Here is a 13,848-nt window from a genome sequence, read left to right on the forward strand (position 1 = left end):
ACAAAAAAAAAACAGCATATAGTAAGGCTTATTTCCGCAAAAAAATGACAAATCTATCAACAAAAAAATGTGTTTACAGTAAGGCTTTTTCTCACAAAAAAATGTCAGTATATAGTAAGGCTTATTTCCGCAAAAAACGAAAGGCTTTTTTACCAACAAAAAAATTTCAGTCTACAGTAAGGCTTTTTAGAGCTAAAAAAAAACCCACAGTCTATATTCCCCCTCCCAAAAAAAATGACAGTCTATAGTAAGGCTTTTTTTTGGGCCAAAAAATGTACGACTTGCCTTTTCTTTGGAATAAAATCTATTTGAGCAAAGCACAGTTTCATCACTTTATTACAGTAAATGAATTCACATACACGCGCACATTGAACGGAGACAAACGGGTTTGGCTTTTCTTTCTCTCTCCTCAGTGCAGAGCAAATCAAGGGTTACCCCAGAAAAAAAAACAACAACAATCAAACATGAAAAAAACACACACACACACAGACACACACCGAGGCTCTGGTTTGCAGTCGCAGCACAAAATGTCACTTGATGACAATTAGCAGCACATCTGAGCTCATCCTTACATTACATCCTGTCCTTACACTTGGACATTGTAACTACAAGTGACAAAATGGGACCCCCCCCCCCCCCACGGCAAATACTGCACGTTTTATTCACTCGCAGCAAGAAAGTGGGACAGATTTGCCTCAAGGAAAAGCGGACGCTACTTGCTAAAGAGAGAGAAAGAACGCTAAAAAACCGGGGTGGGACAAACATGACCAGCTTTCTTTTCCCTCTGCAATATTTACACGGCGACATAAAGGTAATATTTACAGAATAAACAAGCACAAACGTTTGGGCAGAATGAATGGCAGCGGATATAAACAGCTCTGTAATATCTAATTAAAAAAAAACGTAGACAGAGATCGAAAAAAAAAAAAAAAAAGATATTTACACATGCCATGAGAGCGGGGGGAGGATTTCAAGTGATCTTAAGTACCTCCGGTGCCCGCTTCCATTTAAACGCCAGAAGAAGCGAGCCTCTCCTACACTGGAGGAAAAAAGAATAAATAAAAAGATGAGGAAGGCGTGCTGCTACATGAGGACCACAAATTTCCCACCCACCAGACATTTTTTCTACGCTCACGCTAAAATTCCACAAGATAACGCCAAAGCCCTGGATGCTAGGAAAGCGGACACGAAGTTTAGCCTGGGTTGTTCTGGCGATTCCAATCGCATTAAATGCTCTGGGATAAAGCTTTCTTATTTATTGACCGTTTCAAAAGCTGCTTAAACAGAATTAGAGCCAGTGAAGAAAGGAAAAGACAGGATGAAAATTCGAAGAAGAGTCAAAATTCTCACTTAAGATTTCTGACTACTCCCAAAGTCTCACGATAAAGTGGGAATTCTGACTCTCAGAAGTCTGACCAATTATTAAAGCCCAATATGAGACTTAATTCTAAGAATAATCACGACAAAGGCAGAATTCCGCCTTCGAGTAAGAATTCTGACTTTTTTTCCCCCCCTCTGAACTGTCACTATAAACTGGGAATTCTGACTAAATTCTCAGAATTAATAAAGCCCAAATTCAGACTTAATTCTCGGCGTAATCAATTACAAAGCCAGAATTCCAACTTTATTCTCAGAATTACATCTTAAAGACTTACAATTTTAAGAATTCTGATTGAAAACTAAAATTTCCTCTGCTATTTTCTCAGTCTGACTTAAAATTGAGAATTCTCATTATGTCAAGTTTGACACTTAGAATTCAGTTTAAAGTAAGAATTTTGATAGCAAAGGCAGAATTCTCGGTTTTAAGTCAGAATTCTGGGAAGAAAAGTCAGTATTTGAAGAAAAGTGAGGATCCTGTCAGCGTTCTGCCAAATTGAATCTCTAAAACATCAAGTACTAGTTTTTCCTCATAGGTATTAGTGGTACGCTCGTGATGGCAAAATGAAGCTTCGTGAAGCACTTGTGACATTTTTTTTTACCTTCATTAGGTGATGCGCTTGATTTAAACATAAAGGCTTATGCTAAACTTCCACAGCAGTCAAACAAATCACAGGTGCCTCATGAAGCTTTATTTGCTAATCACTGTTCTCTCGCTACATGATTTGTACATAAACTAGCGTAAAATGCGTGTCGGTACATCACAGGAAAATGGGCTTGGGGGGGAAAAAAAAAAAAGTTTTAAAAACACAACAATGCTCAATAAAATTCTCTAAAAAGGAGTTTTGTGAAAAAAAAAACAAAAACAAAACCCAGAAAGGACGGAAGCAAAAGGAACATACAAATATGGACAAGAATCATAATTTAAAATGAGGAAAAAATAAGTCTGGAAGAAGTTGGGAGATTGTCCTGATGAGAACATTCTGTGGCTCGTTACGCACGTGATTCAACTAAAAAAAAAAGTAATTCAGGAAAATGTGTGAGATGTGTTCAAATAAATAAAGACATTTGTGAAGAATAAAAGGAAAGGGAAAAAGTGTTCATCTAAAAAATAATAATTAAAAAAAAAAAAGGTTATATTACAGAGGACCAGCCCCCACTAATGAACCTTCACATAGCAGACAGCGCTGTGTGTGTGATGCGTGTGTTGGATGTGTGGACTGTACAATAGAAAAAAAACAAACAAACAAAAAAAAAACATCATCTACCAGGAGAGCGAGCAGCGCCGACGTGAGCAGTTACATGTTTTGTATACGCGCGTGTGTGTGTGAGAGACGAGCGAGAAAGGGGGAATGGGGGGGGGGGGGGGGGGGGACTGGCCGTGAAGGGAGGCAGGCGGGCAGGCGGGCAGGCGATTGGCCGCTTCAGATGCTGTTGAGAGTTCCTGGTACTGATCCCAGTTGGGAGGCGTCCGGTCCAGTGCCATCTAAAGCGAACACAAAACACCTTTTGCATGAATAAGAAACCGGGGAGGCAGAATTTCAACAAAAATTCCATTTTTATCTCGTCTTTGTCAACAAAAACGTTTCTTAATCTGCGTTTGTCTCCGTTAGTCAACCATAATGCATAGCGATGTCGTTATATTTTAGTTTAAATATTTGATTTTAGCCAGCTACTGGTCCACACTTTGATGAACGTCCACTGCGAGGCCTGGTAGATTTTCAAGCAGTCTTCTAAAACACGGGAATGAAACTAAAGTGGAGGGCTGGCATCCTGCAAGTTTCTCTCCACAAAACAACCGATTCATCAGCAAGCTCTATCCTAAAGGTTTGAATCAGGTGTGTTTGAGAGAAAGCATCCGGAAAAATGTCAAACACCGGCCCTCGAGGACTGGAGTTTGACACCTGATATATTTTCAGAATAACCAACTAACTTAATATCAAAGAGAAAACAAGTTTGTTTGGTCAGCATGATCATAAATTTGCGTTTTGCGAAGCGTCTAAGAGATCAAAACGGGCACGAAGGGCGTGCTAAGTGTAATCACTTGATTTTGATTGGTGGAGCTATGCCGCTTGGCATTTTAATGTCGTAAAAACGCCTATTTTAGGCACCGTCATTCATGCTGTTGGAGTAGTCTTAATCAGCCGCGATCTCATTTTCTTGAGCTGCAAGATGGCGCGCAACGGTCAGGGAAAAGGAGCCGTTTTACTTCGAGGTTAGAAAAATCGATACCATTAAACCCCATATTTAATAAGTATGTCATTCCGCAATGTGTCCAACGTACTTTATACGTACGTATTTTGGCCCCCTTAAATGAAAAAAAACAAAAACTTTTCGTTGAGCCGACTTCGCAAGCAGCCAATCACATTCTGCTCGGTTTAAACGCTGGCATTGCTCGATTAAACAAAAAAGAAAAGCACTCGTTGTGTAGCGGTATTAGCAGTTATTGAAACACCACGGTAAAAAGTCTGCCCGGTTATCGGCTATGCAAATATTTCCTTCCCGAAATGAACACTTCTTACCGTGAGAGGAAGCAGCCGTGTGAGCGCGAGCGTGCGGGGGGACGAGCGTGGAGTTAAGCTGAGGCTGGATAGACAACTCTGGAGACATGAAGTATGCAGTAAAAATATTATTAGAAGGCACACAAATTCTTTGTCGTGAAACTAAATGCTGGGGTAAGGCTCCCTAAGAAAGAATCTCGTTTTGCCTTGTGATAAATAGCAAAGGGATTCAAAATGATGACGTCATCGAACGGAATCACAGTAGCCACCTCCTGTTCATCGATCTTTTAAAAAGAACATAGCTACTATGGCTATTTTAATTTCTGGATTGTTTACGGAAGCGGCTCGCTTTACGTACATCTTCACATACACTTCCCAAATTATGGTTGGGAATTAATGGAGTAGACTGGTTTTAATTTGATATGGCTTGATCAATGATCATGTACTTTTTACGCTGATTTAAAAGCTGACTTTATTGTTTTTCACGCACATCAACTTTTTGAAATATTTATGTCAATTTTTTTAAAGTGTGACCTAACTTAAATTAGCGACGTAATTTATAGCTTTGGCATTTTTGAGAAAAATAATCCACCTTTTACGGAGCCTCACCCCTCAAGTCAAAAATATGACTAAATATTACTATTATTGCATCATTATTGTTTGGGTGGCAGCTAATGATTATTTGAATAATCAATTAACTTGTCTATTAGTTGTCTGATGAATTAAATAAAAAAAAATCATTTTTATCCTTTTATTAATTTTATTTTAACATTTTGTTCTTACGTATTGGTTCCAACTTTTATCTGGATCTGAGAAATTTGGCATAAAAAAATCGTCGCGCAAAGTTAAATTTATTTCGTTTTGCTTTTGTTTTTACATTGTCGCCAATCAAGAATTTGATTGAGGGGGCGTCCTCTCCACAGGTGCGTCTTACATTCGGGGAATTACGGTAGTTGTTGATGAATGGTTGCGCCTCTAACCGCGGCTTGAAAAGAAGGGTGAAAATCTGTTGCATTGTGGGTACCTGTAGTGCTGAAGTTGAAGAGCATGGGCAGGTCGCGTCCGCTGGGCAGCCGCGTGTTGGGCTGCCGCAGCTCGTCGAAGAAGGCGTGCGAGCAGGCCTCCAGCGGCGAGAGGCGCGAGGCCGGCGTGTACTCCAGGAGGCGGGAGCACAGCGCGATGGCCTCCGGCGGCGTGCGCGGTTTGAACACCTGCGGGGGGCAAAAGCGCCTCAGCGCCGCCGCCTTTCAGCAGTCGCTCGGCTTTACCTTGGTCCAGGGGTGCGCTTTGATCTGCGGGAACTTGAACTCTGTGTAGTTGGGGTTCATCTCGCGGATCTGCTCCCTGGTAGGGGTGCCCAGCACCTTGATGATCTCCACCAGCTGGTCCACGCCGCTGTCGCCGGGGAAGATGGGCTGGCCCAGGAGCAGCTCGGCCAGGACGCAGCCCGCCGACCAGATGTCGATGTTGGCCGTGTAGTCGGTGGCGCCGAAGATCAGCTCGGGCGCCCGGTAGTAGCGCGAGCAGATGTACGACACGTTGGGCTCGCCGCGCACCAGCTGCTTGGCGCTGAGGGGAGCCAGACGCCACAAGACGCTCGTTAACGTGTTCAATGGCTGCCATTTTGAAAAACAAAAAAATAGATGACTTGCCAGCCGAGTTCAAGCATTTTGACTGTCCTTTTCCTAGCTTAATGATGAAACCAGAGCTGCCAAAACCATTTTTTGCACGGCCCCTCCCCACGCACTAGTCACTGAGGTTCCCGTCGATGCCCTTTAACATCATTGCCACTCAAAGTATTCATCAAAACTAACAGACGATCACATCGTCAGATGATCGGAATTAGAGTGAAAAGTTCGGGTTTAAGATATTGAAAATCTTTTCATTTTTATAAGCTAGAAATGTGCATAGATTTTTGTGTATTATGTACTTGGAATAGGTGACGACTCAAGAGTTGAGTATTTGACTGGTATTGGAAGAATCAAACCCCGCTAGTCGGAGCTGTTTATGTCAAGTTTTTCTTGATATTTTCTATATGTAAGAAACTTATTCAGATCAAAATAACTAGTTGCATTTGAGTGTAGTCACCTGCCAAAGTCGCACAGTTTGAGGATGGCAGTTTCGGGGTCCACCAGCAGGTTCTGTGGCTTGATGTCCCGGTGACACACACCCTGCGAGTGGATGTAAGCCAAACTGCGAAACAGCTGGTACATGTACACCTGGAAGAGACCGGCGTGGTGTAACGCCAACTCCGAGTCAAGATCTTTCCTTCATTCCCACCTTGACGTAGATGATGGGAATGATGCTCTTGTTCTTGTTGAAATGCCGGGCAACCCTGTAGACCGTCTCCGGAACAAAGTCCAGCACCAAGTTGAGGTACACTTCATCCTTCTAGGGTCAGATAAGGACTGTTACGATCACATCTTCAAATCAGCATAGAGGCGCAAAAGCGGCGACCTTCTCTCCGCTGGAGTAGAAGAAGTAACGCAGTCTGACGATGTTACAGTGGTCCAGCTTCCTCATGATCTGAAGCTCACGATTCTGCAAGAGCACCACAAATGAGTCACAGGCGATAGATGCCAGCCAATTAATTCACCGCTTACCTTAAACCTTTTATCTTGGAGAACCTTCTTGATGGCCACCATCTCCTGGCTGTCGATGAGGCGCGCCTGGTAGACCACGCCGAACGAGCCGTTGCCGATCACCTGCGGAGAGGGCGCAAAGGGTCAAGGGTCACGTTTGAGGGTGTCTCACGCCGCAGACGCTCACCTTGATGTCAGTGTAGGAGACTTCCTGCGGGCGGTCCGGGCCCTGACCAGGCGTGGCCACCACCGTCGTCACCTTGCCGCTGTCTCCTAGAAGACGGAAAATTTTCTTGAACTCCCAGGGTAGAGAAGGCCAGTTCATTATCGCTCCGATTTGTAGAGTTCACTTTTGAGACGACATTGTGGATTATTGAATAGGAGAATGATCCAAAAATACACTGTGAAGAAAACTGCTGTTTTTATGGTAAAATAAAGTGAACTTAGTTACCAGAAAAGTACAGTTAAATTACGGTAATACATTTACAACATTTTTAAACTAGGGTTTCAAATTCAGGTTCAAGTTTCAAAGTGTGTCTGGTTTTCAAAGGAGGGCTTTAAATGGAAATGAGAAACTCAACAAGATTTTACTTTTACGGCAATGAGTGAGGGGGCTGCAAATTTAGACAACTGAGACATTAAAATGGATATACAGCGCATTTCAAATCCAATTCATTTAATTCTTAAAGGTTTGAAAACCCCAAAGCAATTGTGTTTTGTGGTGATTTATTTTCCGGGTTGTGGGAGACATTTTTTTAAGGGTAAAGTTAGAAAAAACGTCGAGAACATTGCCATCTACAGGCGAGAATACGTAATTGCTGTTTTTTTTTTTTTTAGGGTGGAACGCAAAAGTGAATTACAAAGGAGCACGCCAGTGTTGCCAACTTCAGCATCGTTTTGGAATTGAAATCAATGTCATTTCAAACATTTTTCTGAACGTGTGGTTAGCTTTCTTAACACTCATCCCGCACGTGAGATCACTGCATTACTAGCTTGCTCGCATGGGGAGGGGTTCTTGTTTAGGATCGAACGCTTATCAAAAATAATCCCAAGAATGTCAGGTCACTTTCAGTCTTGCAAAAAAGAAAAAGCACAATGTTGGGGAACGTTTTTTTGGTGATCGAGTGTCACTTGACCGATGCAAACCCAAATGAGGTTTATTCATGCTCGGGATGCAAAAAAATGTCACATCGTTCTGCAAGCAATTCATCATGCTAACCGGCTTCATTTTTGAATAAACCACCTGGCGAGCACATCCATCGATCGGGGGGGAAAAACGTTTTCATTGTAAAACTGAGATGTGCATTGGCATTTAAATGTTAATCAAATTTCTAGGTACATCTTGGCACTTGTAGCAAGGCGGCTAGCAGCCAAGTCGCCCCTGCACGTCAATGACTGGCGTCCTCCAGATGTCGTTCGAGCTGACGACCACACGCGGCTTCCCGCAGCCACCCGATCCCGCATAGGTGACCTTGTGAGCGGGCAACTTTCCACCAGGGAGGCCGGCGAGGATGCGAGTCACCGGCAGGCAGAACAATGACCGCTTAGCTTGGGACTTTAGCCTCCCTGGATACAACGATTAACCAAATGTCGATGCTAGTTTAAACATTTGTACCCATCTTTAATCGGTAACATGCTTAAAAATACAAACATGACGATTTTGAGGTGATTTTTAATTTAACGATGGTCTGGCCGAACACATCGGTAAGACTGGTAACGTACAAACAAGTGGCTAACGTTAGCATGTTAACCAGTAGGGACGAGTGGCTAACGTTAGCATGCTAACCAGCAGGGACGACTGTCTTGTGACTCTAAATTGTGAAATAAAAAAAACTCAAGGCAGCGCAGGGAATATGCAAGATACTCATAAAAAGAACAAAATGTTGAATTTTGGATTTGAACTCTTACTGGCGAGCTTGAGGTTCGAGCATCCCGACAAGCTAGTGCCGGAGGCCTGTGGGACCCCGGACTTTCCTGTGCTACTCCCCACGGCAGCGGCTGATCCGGCGGGCGCGGCGGCGGCTCCTGGAACTCCTGGCGGCTCAGCAAACGAGCTGGTCCTGGGCCGCCCGCTGCCGCTCATATCTTTGCGCAGGGCTTGCGGTTGTCTTCCCACTCTCTTTCCCCTCCGGCCGAGCGACTGTTTCAACGATAAGCGAAAATCCCGATGACGAGCAAATATGTGGAAGACACGCCGAGGATCTCCGCTGCTGCCGCCGGCTGCTTGTCTGCCTGCCTGGCGGGGCTGGTTAGCTGTTGCTAGACACCCAGAAACAGAGTGCGCGTAATGCTTCATGGGAAATGGAGTTCAACGGGAATGTGGCCCGAAAATCACAAATTGTTCATGGTAAAGTGTTTGTTTAGTTTTTTCTTTTTTTGCACTTTTACCACAAACCTATCTGACGAATGGTAATATATTGTTGAATTGTGACACCGCTCTTGAGATGGATGCGTTAACTTAGTGCTGTGCTGTTAATCGTCAGCAATGGCTGGACTGGCCATCTGTCATTCAGGATAGATGCCCGGTGGGCTGGTATTTCTTGGGGCCGATGCAGTGCTATTTAAGTCTTATTTTCCCACATTTTGGAAGGAGCAACCCTTTAATTAGTTTACAATATAGAAAGCAATCGGAACCATTTGAAAACAGCGGTCAATCCATTTTTTTGTGCTCGCCCAGTCCTGTTATTTAAGTCAGTTTAATTCAACAGTGGACACAAAATGTCTACACACTCTTGTTCAAATGACAGCTTTTTATGACAAAATGAGACCAAGATAAAACATATCCACATTCTTTTAGGTGTTTATTTTTTTTTTTAAATTGACAACTTAAAGTTTACATTAACCGTGTCTACTTTTACTGACGTTTGATTGAGTGCGTGTAGACTAAATTTCCATCATATGTCCCCTCATAAATATGTTCATTATCATCAAGAATAATAATAAACAAATGCACACATTGAAGATCAACAACCACCAGCCTTGTGTTAGATCTTTAATATTTAGTCTTTTTTTTTTTCTTCTGTCATCATTTAGAAATATTGCACATGGTCAACATGCCTGCTTTATGAGATCGCACTCGCCTCACTCATCCTCAAATTCCTTCTCCAAAGCAAGGACAATTCATTTTCGAAGCACAATCATACCGTACACACGCATACATACGTGTGCGTGTACACATACGTCTATGTGGGTGTTTGCATGCCATTGCACATGCATGCAGATGGGGCACACGGCAGCCCTGACTCCCCAACTTCCTTGGGGGTTTTGATAGTCGTCTTTTACCTGCGTGTATCAGATAGCCTGAATAAAATGTGTACACATATATATATATATATATATATATATATATATATATATATATATATATATATATATATATATATATATATATATATATATATATATATATATATATATATATATATATATATTATATTTATTTATTTATTTATTTGTGTATCCTGAACGTAACTGATAACAGTCAACATGGCGGACAAAATAGTCGTGGCGACTATAAAAATACTGTCTAGCATGAAAAATATACTATCGTCCTTGTCGATGCTGTTTTTGTGTGACGACAAAACGGGTGCTTGGTCATGTTTTACGTACTACCTGCATGTGCCAAAACGTACACGCACACCCAAACACAGACCTAAAATGCACATATATGGAAAAATTGGTGAATATATCTATATATATATATTTATATATTTTTTTTTCACACATCCAACAATTTACTGAGAAATAAAAGCGATACCCATAATAACAATCACTACCCCTCCAAACTCTTCAGCAAAAGGAAGCCAAGAGCCAAAAAAGTGCTATTTTTTTTTTTTTAACTTTTAGTAAAGTTACACGCTATAATCTCTTTAACAACAATGGCGTCATTCGGTTTTCTTTAAAACCATAGCGAAGGAGTATTAGGGCCATGCTCAAAAGAAAATAACGATGTACTACGAGGATAACGTAGTAATGGCATCGCGATGATGATGTATATATAATTTTACAAGGGCTTTAAAATAAATAAATAAATAAATAAATTGTACAACAGAAGAAAAAGGAAGATTTTTTTGCGAATAAAATGTCATGTATATGACCGCTAAAATATCATACTGTATATGTCCTGTGTTAATGGTCCAGATCAGATACTATTTATTGTGTTTTTTTTTCAGTACAAAATGGTTCAGTTGGTCAAAATGTTTTTGTAGTTATCAGGATTGAAGTATTTTTTATTTCAGGCACTTTGATTCTTATTTTTTCTGTTTCAGACTAAGCTGTAACATGTATAAAGCCTGTTTAAAGTAGTTCACATTTATTGAAAGTTGGTTTATATTGCTTTTTTCTTCTGTTTGTCACTTGGAAGAGGGACATAAATATCGTCATTTAAAATTAATTTTAATTTTAAAACCTCAGAAGATGAAGCTCGTGTTTTTGCAATTATATTGTATGACTTATATATGACTTATTGTACTGCATTAAACAGCTTTTTAATGGAGATTAAACAAAAACATATTCATTTAGCTTGGTGACAAGGGTAGGCACTTACAGGCCAAATTTAAACAATGGGTGACCCCAACGTGATCTCAAATTTTTATAGATATTTTTTTTAGGCACATTTTTTTGGTGGGGGGCTTTGTAAAAATAATTGATAAGCACTGGGCTAGTGGTATTGCATATTTTCACGCAGCACTGCCATCTGTCCTTAAATTGTCGCCGCGAAACGATTAATTTATCCTTGTAAGATTGTCGTATTTTCCGTTTCGTCACGATCTTTTGAGCGTGGCCCTAAAACGTCTCGGTAAGCTACAGCATCACATTCCGCTCACTCACTTGACTGAACTGCTTGTCATTCTCTATGGCACTGAGCCTCCCCCCCACCCCACAAAAAAAAAAAAAAAATCAGCCCTCCCAGAATTCCCAGGAAAAAAAAAAGTCCTATTGCACCATTTGATGGGAAAGGATAAAGTGTCGAGAAGAGAGGGAAGAGGGGAGACTGCCCTCCAGGGCTGGTCTGGGATCTGCTTTCCCTGAACTGAACCCTAACCAGAACCATCCTGAGCTACATAGCGCTTGACCCGGGACCAGTGCTTAAGGGCACTTTCTAACAACACTTGAGGGGGGGGGGGGGGGGGGGGGTAAGGGGGTCAAAGGTGATTGATAACACGTGGAACAAGGTTATTGTCTGCTCTACTAAAACAACTTCTAAAAACAATACTTTCCTGATTTGACTTGCGGCGCTCTCACGCGAGACTGGCCGCACGGATTGTGCAAACACCTGATTTCAACATTTTACAAAGAGACACCACCAGGGGAGGGAAGAGGAGGAGGGTCTGGGGATATAGATAACACCCCCCTCACCCCCCAATTCTTCTAAGTCCAAAGTATTTTTCTTGTTGTGATTTTCTTGACTTTATGCTGGAGAAGAAACGCAAGCCACAAGAGAAAAAAAAATAATGAAACAGGCCACAGTTAAAACTGCTCATTTCCACGATCACCAGAGAAAGCAATGTCGGATCCGACGATGAGCGTGGTTCAGTTTTTTTTTTCTTCTCTCCGTCATGGAGCCTGACATCTTGTTGCTTTGCATATGAACTTTTTTTTCAGGGGGTGGGGGTCCTTTAATCCAGCGTCCAGTTCCTGCCAAACGAAATCTCTTTAGGGTGCCTGCATGTCCAAACGCAGACGCACCACGGAAGGTGCAAAGGTTGGTCACAACGGAACGTCCTTACAATCGCTTATTAAACTGTGCAGGGAGGGGGGGGGGGTTTGGTGGGCATGGCTTGGTCACGGCGAGGGGGGTGGGGGTGGCACTAACTGCATGCGTAGGTGCCGTGTGTGTACTTTTGTGTACGTGTGTGTGTTTGTGTGTGTGTGTGTGCAGCATTGAGGGGCCGTGGAATTATCAGTGGAGGTCGTCGGGGTTGCGGTTTTTGCGTCCGGAGCCACCGTGCTGAGGAGTGGACGGAGCGCGAGGTCAAGTCAATGGCAACTGAGGGCTGGCTGGCAACAGCTTCAACTGCATTTGCACAAGGACAAGCGACAAAGTGCCTTTCTTGTATGTAAATGTGAATATGTGTGTGTGTGTGTGGTCCTGGCTGGCGGCTCCTGGCTGCTGCCATCCAAGAGTAACAGTCTGATTTGCGAAATGTGTCAGCATCACGCTGAAGATTACACGTATATACGTATATACATGTATGTATGTATATACAGATGTACTGTATATAAGCTATAAACGTGAATGTGTGTGTGTGTGTGTTGGTGTGTACCACAGAGCTTGTGTCCCGACTACAAACTACTGTACAAATGTGCTGAGGGCAGACCTGGGCGTAGAAGAAGTACTTTTTTGTTTGTTTGAATACCACTTTCAACGATTTTGCCACCCAGGTCAGATTAAGAATAAGAAGCGCCCGCATCCGAACTCGCCGGCTTCTTAAAAAGCTTCGCTTTTGGGCTCCCCCGTCTTGCGGCCTTTGTCCTCGGGCTGCTCCGCTCCCCCTCCTCCTCCGGCGTCTTGGCGCGGTGCCGGGTTGGGAGCCGAGGAGTTTTGGCCGTGGGCGGGGCTGCCGGCTTCGGCCGGGAAGCCGGCGGCCTCCAGGGTGCCCGGCGCGGCGGCCTGCATGATCTTCTGCCGGACTTCGCGGATCTTCAACTGCAGGCACACCTTGGTGGGGAAGGTGTCGGCGTAGCGGGCCTGGAAGGCCGCCGTGGCCTGAGCTGCGGGGAGAACGTCAAGGCAGGAAGAAGTCAGCACCAGGGATGAGCCTAAATCAGATTCTGACGGTGTGATGACCTTGAGCAAAAATATTAAAAATACAGCTCTATTTGATTTCAATTGAATGCGATCCAGGCAGCTTCTTGCATCAACTCTGCAAGCACGAGTGATACCGTATCCCGCGGGCCTGTTCCAGGATGCATTCGGGCTGCACGATTATGGCCAAAATAACAATCACGATTATTTTGGTGAATATTGAACTCATGATTTGTTTCATCATGCTTGGTCAAACGTGTCTATTGATTGCCCATTGTTTTAAACAAGCGCTATATAAACAGGGCTTCAAGGATTGACATTTACAAATAATAATCATAAACTGAAATAAATAATTAGAGGAAATGATAATTCAAACAAATTCACCCAAGACATGGCAAAAACCTGACACACAGGGCAACGCAGCTAGCTTACTTGCCGAGTGCAAACCGATGAAAAAAATGAGGCCTACTTTGAACCACAAGCACATTATTTACTTTTAAGCAAACTTTAATCAATTAGCAGGCAAAATGTCATTTTCTGTCATTTCAAAACGAATTTATTTCAATATTGGGTCTATATTAGGAATCGGGTTTCGACTAAAATTCGATTAATTGTGCAGCCCTGGGACACACCCTTAATT

At 42.8% G+C, this 13,848-nt stretch overlaps 2 protein-coding genes across 4 annotated transcripts in view; both read right to left on the minus strand.

The window, feature by feature from the left end:
* Positions 1-318: 318 nt before the first annotated feature.
* On the minus strand, positions 319-8,723 carry LOC148406374 (glycogen synthase kinase-3 beta-like). The gene is made up of 10 exons (XM_088404410.1): positions 8,369-8,723; positions 6,648-6,733; positions 6,482-6,583; positions 6,336-6,419; positions 6,159-6,269; positions 5,967-6,097; positions 5,147-5,447; positions 4,903-5,089; positions 3,900-3,977; positions 319-2,863 (listed from the first exon to the last, which is right to left on the minus strand). The coding sequence occupies exons 1-10, from the start codon at positions 8,541-8,543 to the stop codon at positions 2,802-2,804; spliced, it is 1,317 nt and encodes a 438-aa protein (XP_088260536.1). The 5' UTR covers positions 8,544-8,723; the 3' UTR covers positions 319-2,801.
* A 714-nt stretch (positions 8,724-9,437) lies between these two features.
* Positions 9,438-13,848, minus strand: part of cica (capicua transcriptional repressor a) — a 38,281-nt gene continuing 33,870 nt past the window's right edge. For all 3 annotated transcript variants that reach the window (XM_088404409.1, XM_088404407.1, XM_088404408.1), the window contains exon 22: positions 9,438-13,174. In XM_088404409.1, the coding sequence (XP_088260535.1) occupies positions 12,891-13,174 (284 nt within the window). In that variant the 3' untranslated portion in view covers positions 9,438-12,890. The remainder of the gene's footprint in view (positions 13,175-13,848) is intronic.

The sequence above is a fragment of the Hippichthys cyanospilos genome, chromosome 21 (genome assembly GCF_059441005.1).
Source record: "Hippichthys cyanospilos isolate Australia breed blue-spotted pipefish chromosome 21, RoL_Hcya_1.0, whole genome shotgun sequence".
Taxonomy (NCBI): Eukaryota; Metazoa; Chordata; class Actinopteri; order Syngnathiformes; family Syngnathidae; genus Hippichthys; species Hippichthys cyanospilos.

Coding starts and splice junctions, on each gene's coding strand:
- LOC148406374 (XM_088404410.1), bottom strand. CDS start 8,543: ATGAGCGGCAGCGGGCGGCCCAGGACCAGCTCGTTTGCTGAGCCGCCA. Junction 6,420..6,481: donor TCCAAGATAAAAGGTTTAAG/GTAAGCGGTGAA, acceptor GTGCTCTTGCAG/AATCGTGAGCTTCAGATCAT. Junction 5,090..5,146: donor AAGCGCACCCCTGGACCAAG/GTAAAGCCGAGC, acceptor TGCCCCCCGCAG/GTGTTCAAACCGCGCACGCC.